The sequence below is a fragment of the Malaclemys terrapin genome, chromosome 1 (assembly GCF_027887155.1).
Source record: "Malaclemys terrapin pileata isolate rMalTer1 chromosome 1, rMalTer1.hap1, whole genome shotgun sequence".
NCBI lineage: Eukaryota > Metazoa > Chordata > Testudines > Emydidae > Malaclemys > Malaclemys terrapin.
Genome location: NC_071505.1, coordinates 147,575,215 through 147,594,781, shown reverse-complemented (window position 1 = coordinate 147,594,781; position 19,567 = coordinate 147,575,215). Strand labels below are relative to the sequence as shown.

At 48.7% G+C, this 19,567-nt stretch overlaps 1 protein-coding gene across 1 annotated transcript in view; it reads left to right on the top strand.

Moving 5' to 3' along the window:
- GTF2E1 (general transcription factor IIE subunit 1) overlaps nt 1-18,688 on the top strand; it is a 92,688-nt gene extending 74,000 nt beyond the window's left edge. Inside the window, exons 4-5 of the mRNA XM_054042961.1 lie at nt 9,830-10,077; nt 16,420-18,688. Coding sequence (XP_053898936.1) covers nt 9,830-10,077; nt 16,420-16,850 — 679 coding nt within the window. The 3' untranslated portion in view covers nt 16,851-18,688. The remainder of the gene's footprint in view (nt 1-9,829; nt 10,078-16,419) is intronic.
- The last annotated feature ends 879 nt before the right edge of the window (nt 18,689-19,567 follow it).

Here is a 19,567-nt window from a genome sequence, read left to right as displayed (position 1 = left end):
GCTTCAAGCAGTGCGCCTCCTGCGCTAAGCCTATGCCAACGAGCGACCCGCACGACTCGTGTCTGAAGTGCCTGGGAGAGTCCCATCAAACAGATAAGTGCAAGATCTGTAAGGCCTTCAAACCGAGGACCAAGAAGGAGCGGGACTTTCGACTCCGGCAACTCCTTATGGAGGCAGCACTTAGCCCGGACGCTCCATCGGCGCGCCAGGCCCCGGTACCTAGCACCTCGGTGCGCAGTGCCCCAGCGGCACCGACCATGCCGACCACGGCAGACAAGCCTCCACGGCACCGGACCTCATCGGCACCGCACTCACAACAAGTGCCTCGGCGCCGTTCATCATCCCCGGGACATAAAAAATCCCATAAGGCGGGGACCTCAGTGCCGAAGACGCCGGCTCCCCCGGTGCCGGGGGTAGAGCCGCGTCCACCTGTGGAGCACCGAAAACAGGTGCCTCCAGCACCGTCGACTCCGGCTCCAAGGCCGTTGAGTCCGGTGCAGACAGAGTCACCACCGAGACCGGCGGTGATACAGTGCCTCCCATCGACACCGGAGACTTTCGCGACGGCAAGAGACTTGATCGCTCTCACGGAGCCGGCACCGCCACAACCACCGGCACCGTCGGCACCGTTGACTCGCCCGGTCCAATCTAGGGGAAAACCTGCCTTGATGCGCCCTCCATCGCAAGGGCTGGAACCACGGCACCGATCCAGGTCCCGAAGCAGGTCCCCTCGCCGCTCGCAGTCCCGGCGCCGGATATCACCTCGGCACCGGTCGTACTCGCGGCCAAGATCATCGCGGCACCGCTCTACATCTCGGCACTGTTATGATCGTCGGCACCGATCAACGTCGAGACGTAGCTCTCGGCACCGGTACGATCGACGTTCGACTTCGAGAGGCCGCTCCCGGCACCGGGCCTACTCTAGGTCATCGTCTCGATCCAGGTCCGACTCCCGGCACCGGCGAGGCCATCGGCACCGATCGCGATCTCGGCACCGATCGCCGGCACCGCGTAGAGATGGAACATCTCTAGATCGGCACCAGACGGCACCGTATCCCACGGGATTCGTCTCGGCGCAGTCGGCACCGCCATGGCCATCGAGATCGGTGTCTCGCTCCTCTGAGGACCTGCCAAGATCGGCATACCCCCCTCAGGGGCAAGCCGGGGAGCAAGATTTAGGCCATTGGCAAGAGGGAGCAGAGGACCCTGACCAGGGCCCATCTCACTGGTCGTTCTGGACCCCGTGGGCATACCACCAGGCGCAAGGGGCTCCAACAACCTCTCGCTCGGGTCACTCTGATACAAGGGCACCAGAGTCCACCATCTCTCGCCCTCCTCCAGGGGGCATGGAGGCCTCTGTATCCGCACCACCTGACGTCCCGGACCCAAGGACAGGTGATGCTCCGACCCAGGAACAGGGAGACCAGGATCCTCCCCTGGATCCCTTACCACCAGAGGCATCCTCCTCTTCCTCTCCGGATGAGGCAGTGGCGGGCACGTCGTGCACAGGTCCACCCCCGATAGATCTTCGGGCTCATCAGGACCTGTTACGTAGGATGGCCCGTAACATGGACCTACAGACGGAGGAGATAGTGGAGGTGCAGGACCCCATTGTAAATATCCTCGCGGCGGATGTCCCATCAAGAGTGGCGTTGCCCCTGATCCGCACGATCCAGGCGAACGCAACTACGATATGGCAAACCCCTGCCTCTATCCCACCTACAGTGAGAGGGGTGGAAAGAAAGTACTTTGTCCCTTCCAAAGACTACGAGTACTTGTATACCCATCCCCAGCCGTGTTCACTGGTGGTGTCATCAGTGAATGCAAGGGAGCGCCACGGTCAACAAGCTGCAGCGCCCAAATCAAAGGAGGCTAAGCGACTCGATTTGTTTGGCCGTAAAGTTTATTCAGCTGGAGGGCTGCAACTTAGAGCGGCTAACCAGCAGGCGCTCCTGAGCCGCTACAACTTTAATTCCTGGAACTCTATGGGGAAGTTCAAGGAATTGGTTCCCCAAGAGTCCAGGGAAGAGTTTGGGGCCTTGGTTGAGGAGGGTAAGAAGGTGGCTCGGACCTCCTTACAGGCCTCCCTGGACATAGCGGACTCGGCCGCGAGAACCCTGGCCGCAGGTATCGCTATGCGCAGGACCTCCTGGCTCCAAGTTTCGGGTTTACCCCCTGAATTACAGCAGACCCTACAGGATCTGCCCTTTGAAGGACAGGGGTTGTTCTCGGAGAAGACGGACTCTCGATTGCAGAGCCTCAAGGACTCCAGGACAATCATGCGCTCCTTGGGGATGCATGTTGCGGGTCCCCAGCGCAGACCATTTAGGCCCCAGCCTCAACGTTTTTACCCCCCTCCACCTCGTCAGAGACAGGACCCTGCCAGAAGGCGAGGGCGAGGTGGTAGGAGAAGATGGGTTGGCCCTCAACCCGGTCAGAACCAGGGGCCACCAAGACCACCTTCAGGTCCTAGACAGAACTTTTGAAGGTGCGGTCGAGGACGGCGCCCCAGTCATCCCCCAGGATCCAGCTCCCTCCTTTCGGGATCGCCTCTCCCACTTCCACCGTGCTTGGTCCCTTATAACTTCGGACCGTTGGGTCCTCCGCACGGTGGAGAGGGGATACGCTATCCAGTTTTCCTCTATCCTCCCCTCCCACCCCCCTTCCCCGTCCCTCTTCAGGGACCCTTCTCACGAGCAACTTCTTACACAGGAGGTTTCTACGCTCCTTGCCATGGGGGCCATAGAGGAGGTTCCGATAGAGTTAAGGGGCAGGGGATTTTATTCCCGTTACTTCCTGATCCCCAAGTCCAAGGGAGGTCTGCGGCCCATCTTGGACTTGCGCGGACTCAACAAATTCGTAGTAAAGTTGAAGTTCCGCATGGTCTCTTTGGGGGCCATTATCCCTTCCCTCGATCCTGGAGACTGGTTCGCCGCCCTCGACATGAAAGACGCATACTTTCATATTGCAATTTACCCACCTCACAGACGCTTCCTGCGATTCGTGGTAAACACGGTGCACTACCAATTTACAGTCCTTCCCTTCGGCCTATCCTCGGCCCCAAGAGTGTTCACGAAATGTATGGCTGTCGTGGCAGCGTACCTTCGTCGGCAAGGAATACAGGTGTTCCCGTACCTAGACGACTGGCTGGTGCGCGGTCGCACCAAGGAGCAAGTTCAAGCTCACGTCCACAGAATAGTGCACATATTCAACGAGTTGGGCATCCTACTCAACAAGGACAAATCCACTCTAGAACCTACCCAGAGAATAGAATTCATCGGCGCAGTTCTAGACTCCGGGCGTGCGCAAGCCATCCTGCCAGACAACCGCTTTGGCACCATCACGAACCTCATTCAAGGGCTTAAGGCCTTCCCAACTACCACGGTGAGGTCGTGCCTTACCCTGCTGGGTCACATGGCTTCCTGCACGTACGTAACCAGGCAGGCCAGACTTCGGCTTCGCCCACTTCAAACCTGGGTGTCATCAATATACCGTCCACATCGAGACAGCCTGAACATGGTGGTCACGGTCCCGAACTCGGTCCTGGCCTCCCTCACCTGGTGGCTAGATCGCAATGTGGTCTGCGAAGGGATGCCATTTCACGCCCCACAACCCTCTCTGCACCTGGTCACAGACGCGTCATCTCTGGGTTGGGGCGCCCATCTCAACGAACACCATACCCAGGGCCTGTGGACTGCACCCCAGTTAGCCCTGCACATCAATGTTCGGGAGCTGATGGCGGTGCGCCTGGCGTGCCAGACATTTCTCAATCAACTACGTGGCCGTTGTGTGTTAGTTCTCATCGACAACACCACGGCCATGTTTTACATCAACAAGCAAGGAGGAGCACGTTCGTCAATTCTATGCCAAGAGGCCATTCGCCTGTGGGACTTCTGCATCGCCCACTCAATCCATCTCACGGCATCGTTCCTCCCTGGAGTCCAGAACACTCTAGCGGACCGACTCAGCAGGTCCTTCCAGACGCACGAGTGGTCTATCCGTCCGGACATCATACATTCCATCTTCCAGAGGTGGGGGTTTCCCCAGATAGACCTGTTTGCATCTCGAGACAACAGGAAGTGCCATGTGTTCTGCTCCCTACAAGGTCGAGCTCAGGGCTCCCTCTCGGATGCGTTTCTCCTTCCCTGGAAAGACCACCTGTTTTATGCATTCCCTCCGTTTCCTCTGGTCCACAAGGTACTGCTCAAATTGCGCAGAGACCAGGCACAGGTAATTCTGATCGCTCCAGCGTGGCCGAGACAACATTGGTACTCCACACTGTTGGAACTCTCGGTTCAGACACCGATCCCGCTTCCATTATGTCCGGATCTCATCTCTCAGGACCACGGCCGGTTGCGTCACCCCGACCTGCAATCACTCCACCTCACGGCGTGGCTGCTCCATGGTTCACCCAGGCAGAGCAGCAATGCTCGCACTCTGTCCAACAGATTCTGCTGAGCAGTAGGAAGCCCTCAACACGGACCACGTACCTGGCCAAGTGGAAGCGGTTCTCCTGTTGGTGCGAACAACGAGCCACGTCCCCGTTGCAGGCACCCATTCCTCTCATTTTGGAATATCTCCTCTCCCTAAAACAACAGGGGTTGGCGATATCTTCAATTAGAGTTCACCTGGCCGCTATATCGGCCTTTCACCCAGGGGAACTCGCGTCCTCGGTATTCTCTAACCCGATGGTCGTTAGATTCCTCAAGGGCCTAGACCGGACGTACCCACAACAGCGTCATCCCGTCCCGACGTGGGATCTCAATCTGGTTCTCTCCAAACTCACAGGTCCTCCGTTCGAGCCACTGGCCACCTGTTCACTTCTATACCTATCCTGGAAGACAGCCTTCCTCGTAGCCATCACCTCAGCAAGGCGCGTTTCTGAACTCAGGGCGCTTACATCTGAGCCCCCTTACACAGTTTTTCATAAGGATAAAGTGCAGCTTCGTCCACATCCTGCCTTTCTCCTTAAGGTGGTTTCTCCATTTCATATCAACCAGGATATATTTCTCCCGGTCTTTCATCCTAAACCACATGCCACTCGCCAGGATCAACGTTTGCATTCCCTGGACGTACGCAGGGCCCTGGCCTTCTATATTGACCGCACAAAGCACTTTAGAAAGACGACGCAACTCTTCGTTGCAGTGGCCGACCGAATGAAAGGCTCACCGGTCTCCTCACAACGCCTATCCTCCTGGATTACGTCTTGCATCCGGACTTGCTATGACCTGGCAGGTGTCTCAGCACCGCACCTCACCGCTCACTCCACGAGGGCCCAAGCTTCCTCGACTGCTTTCCTGGCACATGTTCCGATCCAGGACATTTGTAGAGCGGCGGTTTGGTCATCAGTCCACACATTTACAGCTCACTATGCACTAGTGCAGCAGTCCAGAGACGATGCTGCTTTCGGATCAGCGGTTTTGCACACAGCAATGTCTCACTCCGACCCCACCACCTAAGTTGGGCTTGGGAGTCACCTAATGGAATGGATATGAGCAAGCACTCGAAGAAGAAAAGACGATTACTCACCGTTGTAACTGTTGTTCTTCGAGATGTGTTGCTCATATCCATTCCAAACCCGCCCCCCGTCCCCACTGTCGGAGTAGCCGGCAAGAAGGAACTGAGGGGGTGCCGGGTCGGCTGGGGTATATATTCAGCGCCATGAAGGCGCCACTCTAGGGGGCTCCACAGCCGACCCGCCGGTGTTGCTAGGGTAGAAAATCTTCCGACGATCGTGCACGCGGCACGCGCACACCTAATGGAATGGATATGAGCAACACATCTCGAAGAACAACAGTTACAACGGTGAGTAACCGTCTTTTTCTGTAGTTTGACTAACATATTTGGGATAACCACCTCAAATGAGAGAAACAGGCCTTTTTCAAGCCTCCGCATGGCTACTTCATCTCTGTGACTCGAAAATTAACACAGCAAATGCCTGGTGCTGTCCCATGAATAATGGTTAAATAACAGCAGCACCCATTTACGTGGCTCTTAAATACTTAAAAAAAACCCCACTGTAAATGATTAATTACTCTGTGCACAGACTTACAAAATAAATAGGCAGCTTCTTAAATGGTTACTTGAACACAACTAGCTTCAGCACGTAGAGTGATTCAATTATTTATTAACCCTTACTAATTCAAAGCAGCTAATTGCATAAAAGTGCTACAGTGAAATTTAAAAAAAGAATATCCTCTTTCCCCCATCTCTTACACACACACACACACACACACACACACACACACACACACACACACACACACACACACACACCTCTCTCTCTCTCTCTGGGTTATTTATTTACTCCATTTTACAGAGTCTTGAGATACTGGAATCATTGGTAAAACTGACATTTGATGCTACTGAAGAAAAAATCTTCTGAATGTCCTGCCTTTCCTGTTCACACAGGAGAAAATACCTCTGTGTGTCTTCTGGAGAGCTTTAGCACTCACTGTCTACACTGGAAATTGTCTAACAGTCATGCATCTCCATTGCAAGAGTGGTCAAATCATTTACTTAGATTTTTCTAGACAGACTTAAGTGATATTTTGTAAATCCTCTACTAAGCATGAATTTGTCCCATGCAAGTATCATAATAAGAGCCTGCTTTTCATAAACCAGCCCCAGTGGCTTTCCAGATGGGTTGCATTTAATCTCCCCTCCACTTTTTCTTGTTTAAAATACCAGCACTTTGTGTCATGTAACATCCTAGATTTCCTGAAGGACCTACCTTTTGCGATTACACTACCGAAGACCGTGAGTCCATATACCTTTTAGTGGAGGCTGTTAAAAACAATAGCATGAGAGAGTTACCTAATTTTCATTAATGCAAATAGCAGATATGTACTTAAATTACCATACACATCTGTTGGACTCTAGAGCCTCAGTTTCTCTATGTTTGTCTTTTCTTCACTTTCTACAAACAGTTGAGATGCAAAACTTGTGTTTGATTTAAATACTTATAATCTGAGCTCTGCTCATTGGTTTCTTTTAGCCATATCCTAGCCCTGCTGAAGATGCTTTGTGCAACCTTAAAGCCAGTTTAATCAGTTATGCTGGGGGACTTTCTATGTAAGGTTACCCACCGACAGCGTAGCCAGCCACACTACTGCCTAATCCCCGATCCCCAGCTTCACTATAGCTCCCAGGAGCTGTTGCCGCCAGGCAAGTTCAGGGCATCCCTAGCGTGAGTCAGGGGACAAAGCAGCCCTAGAATCAAGGGAGATGGAAAGTTTGTTATAGGAGTTGCTCCCTCTCTTCAGCTCTGTTCCAAGCGCTGCCCTGGTGCAGCTGATCATCTGGTCCTCTGTCTCTGTTCAGTGGTGTTTAATTCACTTCTCCATAGCAGGGACACTGAACAAAAAGGCACCGCTTCTTTATAGCGGCAGGTAAATCCCCACTCCCATGGTCTCAAGGGGCTGCATCATTGCTGCTAACAGCATAATTGATGATACTGTTTTACAAACAAGGAAGAAAATGGAGCCATTTACTTAGTCATTGACCTTAACGGGGTAAAATTGTAGACATAAACCCTCTTGGCTTTGGTTATCCTGGGGCATACCAAGGAGTTAAATTACTCATTACTCCTTGTAAATTAATCACATTGCAGGAGATGGTTTAATCTAGTTTACAGGGATAGGTATCTTTTATTTAAGAATTGTTACTTTAAAAAATTGTCCTTGACATCACTAGGATAAGTATATCACAACTAAATGGAACTTCATAGGGGAAAGGAGGCTTTGAATTGACAAGGCAATCCCTGACCCTGCTGAACACTTAAATGTCACTGCTGCAGTCCTGGTGAGGGAGGCTTTTTTGCATTGTGTATTGTAGGAAAGTGGATTACATAAAATTGTCAGGGAAGCTCTATGGTTGCTGATTTTTATTGTGGGGGAAGGAGAATGGTGCTTTTCACAGAACACATGCCTTTCTTTGTAAACTGAAAAGTACCAGTATTTGAAGTAATACAAATTGAGAGAAGATCTCTGTGTGATTCCTTAAGTTGCATACGTGATCTGCATGCATAAAATAGTCTCTCCCGCTTGCTCAGAAATTCAAGTTGTTTTTTCCCTGATCAGGCTGACTCTAGGAAAGAAACACAAGTCATTGATTCTGTGAATGTGTGTATGTTGTATACGATGTAAAGATACAAAAATATTGTGTGTGTATGGTTAGTAGTTCCTGGAACACCTACCTGGCTGTTGAAAGGTTAAATATTTCTTGCTCCTGGCAGAGATTTGAGTGCACAATTATTTTCTTCCAGAGCAAGTAAAATGATGGCATGTGTATGTAATTTCCCAGGACCAACCTTTAGACATCAAAATAGAATACAAGCGGTGGGTAAACACTTGCTTAATAAACAAACATTTGATATCAGTGACCTCCCCAATTACCACCCTCTCTCAAACTTTCCCTCTTTGGGGAATCTTATTGAGAAGATCATGGAAGAACACCTCTAGGTTCACCTGGATCTTCTATCAGTATAGATTCAACCACGGGGATGGTACAGAGACAGCATTAGCATGCTTGGTTGAGCATGTCCTATACAAAGGGAGGGTGGTGCCCATGCATATTTATTATCTGTCAACAGCCTTTGATGTCATTTACTGTATAAAGTGTTCAGAATGCTTGCAAGATCTACTAAGGGTGGATGGGTGCATTCTCCATTGAATCTGTTGATTCCTTTGAGCGACTTTAGCCTAGCAGTTCATTCACCCTGGGTTTCCCTCAAGTGGAAAATGGGAAGATTCTTTCTGTGGCCTTTCCTGCTCACTATGCATGTAAGAGCACAAGACCAGATAGCGACGGTAATTTGGGCTCATTGCCATCAGTGGCAGAGGACATTCAGCTCTATGTTCTCTTTATTCAGATCCAAGTAGTGCATTTTCCTGGCCCAGAAAGGAAGCTGGATGACAATGATTTGGCTATGGATCAACTGAGAAAATAAGCTGGTGCTAAATTCTGATGAGCAGCCCCTTGCTAGTCCAGCCCTGGGCACTCACCCAGTTCTGCCCAGTAACCATCAATACTGACTTTCAGCCGCCCACCCCCACCCTCTGTTACTCAGGGTTAGGACAACAGCCTCCACCAAATCTCAGTCATTGCCCCACTCTATTGCTGACCTGTAAACCCCCCGTCCCTTCTAAGCCCCTGACTAAAATAATCTAGTCTGACCTCTTGTATAACACAGGCCATAGAACTTCACCAGGTAGTTCTTGCAAGTTCACTATCACTTGTGATCAGAGCTGGGATTTAAACTTAGTTTTCTGAGGTGAATTTGTCTAATCGCTCATAAGCACTATGAATAAGAATCCCCACATCTGAGCATTATGAAACTCCAATCCGGTCAACCCACTTGGTGTTTTAATTTATTTAATACAAAACTATGGTGTAACAGCAAATAAATACTTTTCCAGCTAGCTACTGGCAAGGGCCATGTTATGTATCAATGTGACTTTCATTTCAGAGTAGTCAGGCATATTACCAGGTTGGCTGTTATTCCTGCGTAATTATATTCATAGAGCTTAACAACCTCCTTGCCTTCTAATGTCTCTCCTGCATATCACAGTGTATAGTTGAGCTTGTCTAGTATTTTGATCCCTATATTTCTCAATCAAAGAGTTGGTCTAGAAATTCTTGGCAACATGGTTAAGAAATGGGGATTGAGATTCTCCAAGCATATCATGGGAGATCATTAATTTTAATAGGAGGTCTGTGGCTAAATTCCCTGGGCTCTTTTTGGAAATCACAACAGGAAACGTCTGTTATACAGAAAAGGACTAATTCTGAATGGTATATTTTTTTTATCCCTTTGACTTCTACATAGCAAAGAACGTGCTGCTGCTGCTGCTGCTGCAGGGGCAGCTGGCCTAGCAGGTGGATACCATCGGGAAGCATGGACAACAAAAGGGCCATCATACGAGGACTTGTACACCCAGAATGTCGTCATCAGCATGGAAGACCAGGAGGACCTTAATCGGTCAACAAACGAAGGGAAGCCAACCAGAGAGAGGCCGATTTGGCTGCGGGAAAGCACAGTGCAAGGGGCTTATGACCCGGATGAAATCAAAGATGGTAAGAAAAGCTAAAAGGGGAGAAGTGCTGCATAATTCTTAGAGAGGGGAGAACATTTTTGCCCCTTTCTATGTACAGCTGCTGCTCCCGGCATCTTAACACTAACAAGCTATGCTGTTATATCTTTCATCTGTCATGTAAAGCCAGGCAGGTGTAAGAGAACAAGATTTACTAGGCACAGCATTGAAACCCATGTCAGTAAAGCTGAGTTGCCCACAGTGGTGTGATTGTGTTACTAAAATATTAATTGTTTGTTAGCTTTTCCGGGAGCATCAAAGACAGATGTTCTGGCCCATTATGACTTGTTTGGTTTTGGATGAAAGATTTTTCAGCTTCTTCAGGAAAGCTTGTTACCAATTGGGCATGGATGGAAAATGAAACTCAAATTGTATGTGTGCTGAGCATAAGGCTCACCAGATTGGCTACTAGTGGATATGCCATGTTCACGTATCCCCTCTCCCCTTCTGTAACTGGTTATTTGTTGATTTTCAAGATAACTATTGTATGCGGAGAACAATGTATCAGAACCGCATCTTGAGAGTGTGGGGAAGAGGAGGAGTGAGTACATTAGGAGAATCAGTCCCCATAGTGGGTTGCTCGTTATTGCTTCCTCCTATGACTATCAGCCATCAACAGTCTTTTTCGTTAGTTTGTGCTTTTATTGTTGTTTGTCATATCCCCAAAAGACCACAGTCAAGATGGTGGGCCCGTTGTGCTGGGCATTGTGCAAACACAGTAGCAGACAGTCCCTGCTTTGAAAAGCTTATTCAAAGCCCAAAACAAAAAAGTAATAAATGGAGACCATTTTAGATTTTTAACAGGGTGATTCAATTGAAATATACAACCATTTGAGCTGTGTGAGCAACACCAAATGAAACAGGCAGTGTCTCAGAAGATGGCGAAATGTAACCAAGATCCAAAAAGCAAAGTGTTTATTTTCAGAAACAAAAAACCGAGCACAAAGAAGGACAAAATGCAATGAGAGAGGCTACCAGCAGAGACTTAAAAAAAAAAAAAAAATCTGAAGAGAATCTCATTCTAGTTCTGCCTGTATAGAGCTACTAAAATCTTACTGCAGTGTGCTAGTTTCTGACATATAGGACATGGTAAAAAGTGAAGTATTGAATCTCTCTGATGCTTCTGTTTTAATTAAATCCAAAACACTAAAATCTTCCTTTTCCTGCAAAGTAACCCCCAGGAGTGGAACAGAACAGCAGGAGATTTTTTTAGGAGAATGGAGGTGCGGATGGTGGGCTAACCCTGTTCAGGCAGATATCTGACAAAACCAGAGCTTGAGGTGATTATGGTCAGGCAGTGTGTTTCTGCCTTATTAACTGATGGCTTTTAGGGTGCGCTCCCTTTTATTCTCTTGGACATTACTTTGTTTACCCTATAGAAAGCGTATTAACTAAAACCACACCCTGAATGTTGCTATCCACAGTCTGGCACCAGAGTGCCTTCTGCCACCACACCACCCACACAGATTTCCATGGTTCTTGGATGACGTGTGACAGAAAAAGATGGAAGGAAGAAAACTTGGGCATCGGCAGAAATCATTAGATGCTAAAGTACAGCACAAAGAATTTTCACAAGGTCATGATTCATAGAACCCTTCTGGGCTGTAAATCATTCAGTAAACTTGGACTACTGCTGGTTAACCTCCTAGAGTATAGCACTTCTCACTGAGAGGGACTATCGTGTTTTATCACAAAGAAGATCTCTTGTCTCTAGAGCAGGGGTCGGCAATGTTTGGCATGCGGCTCGCCAGGGTAAGCATCCTGGCGGGCCGGGCAAGCATCCTGGCGGGCCGGGCCAGTTTATTTACCTGCTGACGCGGGTCAATGGGGGCGGCAGGAAGCCGCGGCCAGCACATCCCTTGCCGCCCCCATTGGCCCAGGACGGTGAACCGCGGCGAGTGGGGGCCGCGATCGTCCGAACCTGCCGCATCAGCAGGTAAATAAACTGGCCCGGCCCGCCAGGGTGTTTACCCTGGCGAGCCGCGTGCCAAACGATGCCGACCCCTGCTCTAGAATGACTTCTTGGGATACTAGAAACATTAAGCTGAGCATGAAACTGCAGACACAATCCCCTCCTTCCAAGGATTTGGCCTGTTTGCCAAGTCGTAGAAACACGAACAGCAATCAGGGCCACCACCTGTGAATCTGACTTCTATCTTTCATACTAGGCAAAAATGTGCCAGGAACATCTGGGACTCCTACTAACAAAGCCTGTCAACACCAACTCTGAAGAATGTACGTGTTCTACCTGCACTCCTCAGTGGTGTTGGTTGCAAAAAAATACCTTCACCCATTTTCAGCAGCCTAGAAGGTTATCGTCCCTCCGTCGTTCCCCCCTTGTTTCCCCAATCAGACTTGTGACCTCGTGGCTTCATTATTGTAATTCATTATACGTTGGAATGAAACCACACAGCCCGGAAAAGCTCCCTCTGGTACAGGATGCAGCAGCTCATCTCGAACATATTTCTCTAGTGCTCTGATCTTTGCCCTAGCTCCACACTGAATAATCTAGTTCAGGGGTTCTCAAGCTTCACCGCATCTCCCTTATGACAACAAAAATTACTACATGACTCCAGAAGGGGGACACTGAAGCCTGAGCCCACCCAAGCTCATCTGCCCCGGTGGGTGCCAAACCCAAAGCCCTCAGGCTTTGGCTTTGACCCTGGGCGGTGGGGCTTTGGCCCTGGGTGGTGAGGCTTGAGCTTTGGACCTGGGCCCCAGCAAGTCTAAGCCAGCCCTGGTGACCCCATTAAAACTGGGTCATGACCCACTTTGGGGTCCCAACCCACAGTTTGAGAACCACTGGTCTAGTTCAAGATTGTCTTGATACTCAAAGCCCACCAGGCTGGCCTTAAGTTTCTGAGACCCACCCCCTCTCTTATCATGACAGTGAACCACCTTTTGACAACAGCATTCCATAAAACCAGGAAACAGTCAAACAGTTGAAGGATGCATCAGTGGAGAAGACAGACTTTTCTCTCTTGTGGGACTGAGTTCCAACCTAGTCTTAGCTCCTGGGAATGACCAAAAACTTCATCAGTTTGCTCCTCTCTATGGGGAAAGATGAAACACACCCTTCTGTTTCATTTTTAAGGAAACTTACGGGACAAGTGGGAGTTATGGTGCTGGGCACGGTATTGGAACCTGGATAGATGAAACTGGACTAAAGGTCAAGGCTCCATCTCTTCAGGAAAGGGAGAGCAAGTGGCATTAACGTGTGAGGGTGGAATCCAGTCAGCTCAACTCAAGTGATCATTCACATGCGGAGTCTTTCGGTGAAGTAGAAAAAGTTTGCCATAGGGAATCTGTCCTAGTTTTTATCCCTTATTTTTACATAAGGCTCTTAAAATCCATTCTTATTCTACATTTTTTCAGTCTGCCTGCAGGTTTATTAGTGTTGGGTGGACTCACAATGCTCTCACCAAACATAAAAATCTGATAAGAGTTTTACGCAGAAAAGCTCAGAAAGACTTCTTTTTAATAGAATTCTATTTCTGAATCCTTGAACTGTAGACACCCTGCGTACTCAAACACTATCATACTCTTCCAGTGATTGTACAGCAAATATTACTTAACAGAAATGCAGCCCTTTCTCAGTACAGAAGACGCTACTGCGATGCGTGTATGTGTCTGTCTTGTCCGTCTCTCACCTGGGGCACTATAATCCCTTACAAGTGAAGTAAAGCTAGGGAACAAGTCCCAGATTGAAAGAGAGCCCAGGCTACAAAGAGGAAATTGGCTTGAAAAATAGCAGCCCTTTTATACACCTTTTGAATGTTGCGTTGCATATGCAGTCAAGGGGCTTTAAGATGCCACCTCCCATGCAGGATTAATTTTATTGATAATACCAAGTTCCTGTAATGAACTTTCTCTTCCTGCATGACAGGTGCAATTTCAAGGTTCCAAGACACTCTTTCTTGTTTATATGTTCATATTTTATCTTAATTGAAGGCCAGAAGCTAAACATTTATATTTATTAACCTAAAAAGACTCTCAAAGGAAACTGCCCCTGCTTTTCTCTACTCAGTGATCAAAAAGTTTCCGTAGAGCCAAGATGGGAATAGTTTATGGCCCCGTAGGGTGTACTATGTTAAAAGAAGTACTGCCAGAGTAGTACTGGGACCACAGGGCTCACTCACTAACAGACCAGTCCTGAGATACTGTTCTCCAAAAATGGAGTTTCTGCCCACCTGTTCCTCATTCCCCTAACGGGACCTTTCTTCTTGCTCATTGGTTTGTAACTATGCCTTTGGCACTCGGATACATTCCAGGATCCTTTGCGCTGCCTGCCATGGCACCTCCTTTAACACACTACTGCTCTCTGTGCAAAGATGTGATTGGGGAAGTGGCTTGCCAGATATCTCTGGGTCTAGGTGTCTGCCCTGCCATAGCCATCTTCCTTGCACTGAGACTTCTTATAATTGACGTTCTTTGTCTGAATCCTTTCCGGGGCAGCTGGCTTTCTAAACAATGGCATCATTAGCCACGCAGCATTGGTATTTGGAAGCCCAGCTTCAGAGCCTGCAAATTACTTTCTAGTGAGCTTTCCTGTGGCCCCACAATCTGGACAAAAATGGTTATCCTTCATATTGAGGCAGAATGTTAAGTGTTTACACAGTAAACCTGTTCTGAGGGTCTAAATCAGAATGAGAAGAGGGAGGGCCCGGTTGCTGATGACAAATCACTTGCCTTCCTAGAAGGATGGCTCTCCACCTTCTTTGAGTGCATATCCCAAAGTGGAGAAGTCAGAACATTCCTGGGACCATCTGTATTGAGAGTTAAATGTAAGGAGGGGAAAAACACTACAGGTTGAACCTCTCTAGTCTGGCACCCTCGGGACCCAACTGGTGCCGAACCAGAGAATTTGCTGAACCATGGGAGGTCAATGCAGAGTACCAGCGGTCTCCATAGGCGCAGGAAGTAGGGGTGTGGGGGGTGCTGCAGCACCCCCAGGCTTTGCGCCCAGCGTGATCCCCCGCCCGGGGCCCCGCTGCCACCTGGGGTTCCGGCCCCCTGCCCGGGGGCTCCGATGCTGGCCCCTGGTCCCAGCCGCCAACCCCAAGTCTTCCTCCTCCCTCACGGAGCTTGAAGGCCACGAATCAGCTATTCACGGTGCTCCAGAAGTGCTGGGAGGGAGGAGAAGGAGTTGGTAAGCGCAGGGCCGCCAGTGCACAAGAGGGGCAAAGAGGGGAGTTTGACGCCCGTGGATACTCCGCACCCACTAATTTTCCCCCATGGTGCTCCAGCCCCAGAGCATCCACGGAGCTGGTGCCTATGTCGAACCACGGATGTTGCCAGATCAGGGAGTGCCAGATTAGAGAGGTTCAACCTGAAATAAGGAAATGATGCACCACACTGAGTGCTGCTGGGGAAGGTAAAACCAAGAGCCAGGTAATTATTGAACCTCCTTAAATGACCTGCATTTTTGTTTTGCGGTCCAAAAGGTTCCTGCTTGGCTGCCTTACTCTTCTGATACCACTCTTAGTGTCCTCTTCCAAATACCTTTATTTATATTATGGTGGCACCAGGGCCCTAGTGTGCTAGGCTCTGTACAAGCACAGAACAACATGGCAGTCCCTGCCCCAGGGAGCTTACAACCTAAATATAAGACAAGAGACAGCAGATGGCTACAGACAGAAGGGAGTACAAGTCATCAGCATAGTAGGTAGGGAGCGGCCTCAGCACACCAGCAGCCTAACTGTTGTCAAGTTTTTGTAGGCATCACAGCAAGGAGAGTTTTGAGAGGGGATCTGAAGGTGGATAATGAGGTGGCTTTGTGGGTGTTTCTGGGGCGCTGCTGCTCCCAAGCATGTGAGGCAGCCTGGGAGACAGCACAAAGGGGCTTGTTTGAAAATGAGCGAGCAGATGATGGAGACTGGCATTATGGGTCGATCAGAGGTGAGCAAGAGATGATTGGTAGGGTTGGAATTGACCTGTTCTTGCTGCATTCTCTGATACAGAACAACTTGCCGTTCTCTTGCAAGTGGGGTGTCCCCCATTGTGCCCCATGGGTTGGGAACCACTATGACTATAGACCTTTCACATAGTCTGTCACCAATTAGCACACGTTAAGCCTCACCCTGCTCTGAGGTCTGCTGGGTGAGTATAACTCTCTCAACTTTAAGATGGGCAGGGAAGAAGCAGTGGAGAAGGGAAACAGCTTGCTCCAGGCCATACGGTCAGTGACAGAGCTGGGACTAGAACTAAGGAGTTCTGACCCCCAGTTGCAGGCTGCCCTAACCGGCACATCATGCTCCCTCCTTAATGGCCAGCATGATGTATCGGTATGATGACTTGCCTACCATTCCTTTATGCTTTCTTGCAGGTGGTCAAGATATGGATGCGTTTCAGGAACGTGGGGAGGGCCGCGTGACTCTGGACGATAACGAGGAGGTGATGCGTGCCCTGCTTATCCACGAGAAGAAAACCCCCTCTGTCTCTGCAGCTGGTGTGGGGGGGGCTGCTCCTTTAGCCAGCGGCAATGCCAGCGACTCTGAGAGCGATACCAGTGAATCAGAGGAGGAATCCCCACCCCGCCTGCCTGCTGCCACAGCTACACTCTATGGCCTTGAGGATGAAGAGGATGAGGAGGAATTTGAAGTGGTGGCAGAGGACCCCACTGTCATGGTGGCCGGACGTCCGTTCTCTTACAGTCAAGTGAGCCAGCGGCCTGAGCTGGTGGCCCAAATGACCCCCGAGGAGAAGGAGCTTTATATAGCCATGGGGCAGCGTATGTTTGAGGATATGTTTGATTAACCCTTTCCCGCCACAACAGCTTTTAAAGGTGAATTTTAACAGGAGACTCCCTAGTGAAACAAAAGACTGAACTGCATCTCTCCCTTCCCTACAGTCTGTCATGCAGGGGCTTGGGGCTTAGAACTGCTCCCTGACTAAAGGAACTGCTGATCTTGGGCATCCCACACAATGGGGGGTGGGGGACTAAAGCTAACTGGGTGTGCCAAAAGGGGAGGGAGCAAAGGTGGGTGGTGGAGCATGTGGATATTTTTTAATCAGGACAGAAAGCTTGCAAGGTGAAGCTCCACTTCAGGGTGGCCCTCACTTGCTGCTGCTTTAGCCCAACAGCCTCCTTTCGCCTGAGGTTTATTCTTTTTATAGAAGGCCAGGAAACAGATTCTGACGCAGTCCAGCTCCCTCCTCGTGGAGGACTTGGGTGCTCTGTGGTCTAATCAGGCCTTGCTCCTCAGTGTTACAGAACAGGAGAGTGCAAGTGACACTGAGGGTCTGTGTGTTGGATGCCGAGACAGGCTGTAGATGCAGTTGCGTGTGGACATGGTGCCTGAGCAGGGTTGGGCTGTAGTACCGGGCACAATGAGGTTGTTGCTAACCCATTGCAGATGACTGCAGTGCGCAGGGATTTTTATTTCTAAACAACCATGTGAGCAGATACCATACTTGCTCCATATCCTCCTTGGTCTTCCTACAGGTCTCTAGCTAAACCTCTCAATAGGGTTTGTAGCCCAGGCTTGCTCAGACTGAACTATGTTGCTTAGATTCAACCATGTATTTTGCCCAAGTTGTGTTTGAGATTCTTTTCCAACACGGTTAGGAGCCCTGGAGTGGACAGCTGATGGTGTTCATTGTAACTGAGGATGTAAATGGGAGGCTGCTTTCTGATGGGGAGCAAAATGGGAGACGAGCTCTGGAAAGGAGAATACAGATCTCTGGGTGATGCTCATTTGAAAGACTATCTGGTTTTCAATCTCCGTTTTCAGCGATCAGGGACTTCAGTCCTCTGTGAAAAGACAGGCCTGTCCTTGCCTGTTCCCCTCTTCCACATGCCCCACCCTCCACACCCATCTGTCAGAATTTTCAAATATGAGATTTCAGGATAAGCATCTAACAAATAACTTGATTCTCAAAGGTGCTGAGCGTGCTCATAGTGCCTGTTGGTTTCAATGGAAGCTGTGGGTGCTCAGCACCTCAAGGTCAGATGTAACTTGAAGCACCCAAATTTGAAAGTCTTGGCTCGTTTTCAGTGTAATGAAACCCACTGAAGGAACTGCACTGGTAGAGTTCTCTGAGCTACCCAGAGAATACCTTCAGTGCAGTGTACTGTTACTGCCTGTCCCCTCACAATAGATTGGGCTGTCAGCCAGGCAGTACCAGGGAACCAGCACAGCTACTTTTAATTTCACGAACACCGAAAGGTTTGTATAATTTGAAAAGGAATTATGCAGAGTTCTCAGTACTGATATTTAGCATGGCACTGCACTATTTGTTCAAAGAAAACCATTTTTACCAGTGCCTATAGCAATATCGTATTTGTAATGTTACCTTTCCATTTAAAAGTGTTACTTTTTTTTAATCGTTGTGTTTTCTTATCCAGTGCTATGGTGAAACAAAGTGATAAAAGGATTTTGTGTTTAGAGGCTGTATCAAGTGCTGTTTGATTTACACGAATTGGTACAGCTTTGCCGAGCATTTAAACTGTAAAGGTATTTTATACTGACTAGCCCTGTGATGCCTCCTTTGTAGTTTTATTTTCAGCATCTTGATATTTTACCCTTTTTTAAAAATAGTATGTTAAATTTGTCATTTTTAAAATAAATGAATAAAATGATGCTTCTGTCCTAGGTTGTCTTTTCAATCTATTTATTACTTGCTCAGCTGGGATTGTTTGCTTCTTCTAAGGCTTCTTATATGTTTAATATGCTATTTGAAAGGCTTCCAGCTGCTTTCAAACCATAACCCCACCTTCAGTGTCCTCACTGGTTCTTCCTTGGATACATCTCAGAATCCTTTGCACCATTTTCCATGGAGTTTTTTGTAGTTGGGAGCCATAATTGGTTCCTGTGTCAGAGGGATCTTATGGTTAGCACTCCCATTCTTTTTCCTTCTTCGCTGAGGAAGTGAATATTGCTGAAATGCTGGCTGTCCTAAAGTTGTCTTGCTGCCAATTTAAAATGGCTAATATGGCATGGAAGTGTGTATGAGACACGATAAGTGTGGCTATCAAACCACAGAGACGCTAAATCATGCCAAATAGTGGTCAGCTGAGGGAAAGGAGCTTTACAGATTTCAGGAAGCTGAATACAAGGTGACACATTATAAGGGAGTAGATACAAGGGCCCATTGGCTAGAAACTGTGGAACCAAACTTGCAAACACTAGTAGTTTCTACTTTGCTTTAGTATTTGCAGGATCAGATCTTAGGTTTGTTAAAGCTTTAGCAAAGGAACCGTGTTACCCATTGTTACATCAAGCAACTAGCGTATGAGAGATTATAAAGGAATCGGCTGTGTGTAACACATTTTACTGTGGCTTATAGTTAGGGTAGGAAAACTGGGCTTTATCCATGTATGATCTTTATATTATGTCATTCAACAAGATTCCCAAACTTAATAATATACCTACCATCAGGAATCCATCCAAATGTTTATAGGGCACTCCTGGCATTTCTGGTCCATCAGTGGCAATTTACTGAGATGCCACTCTGCTGGGAGACTAAAGGTA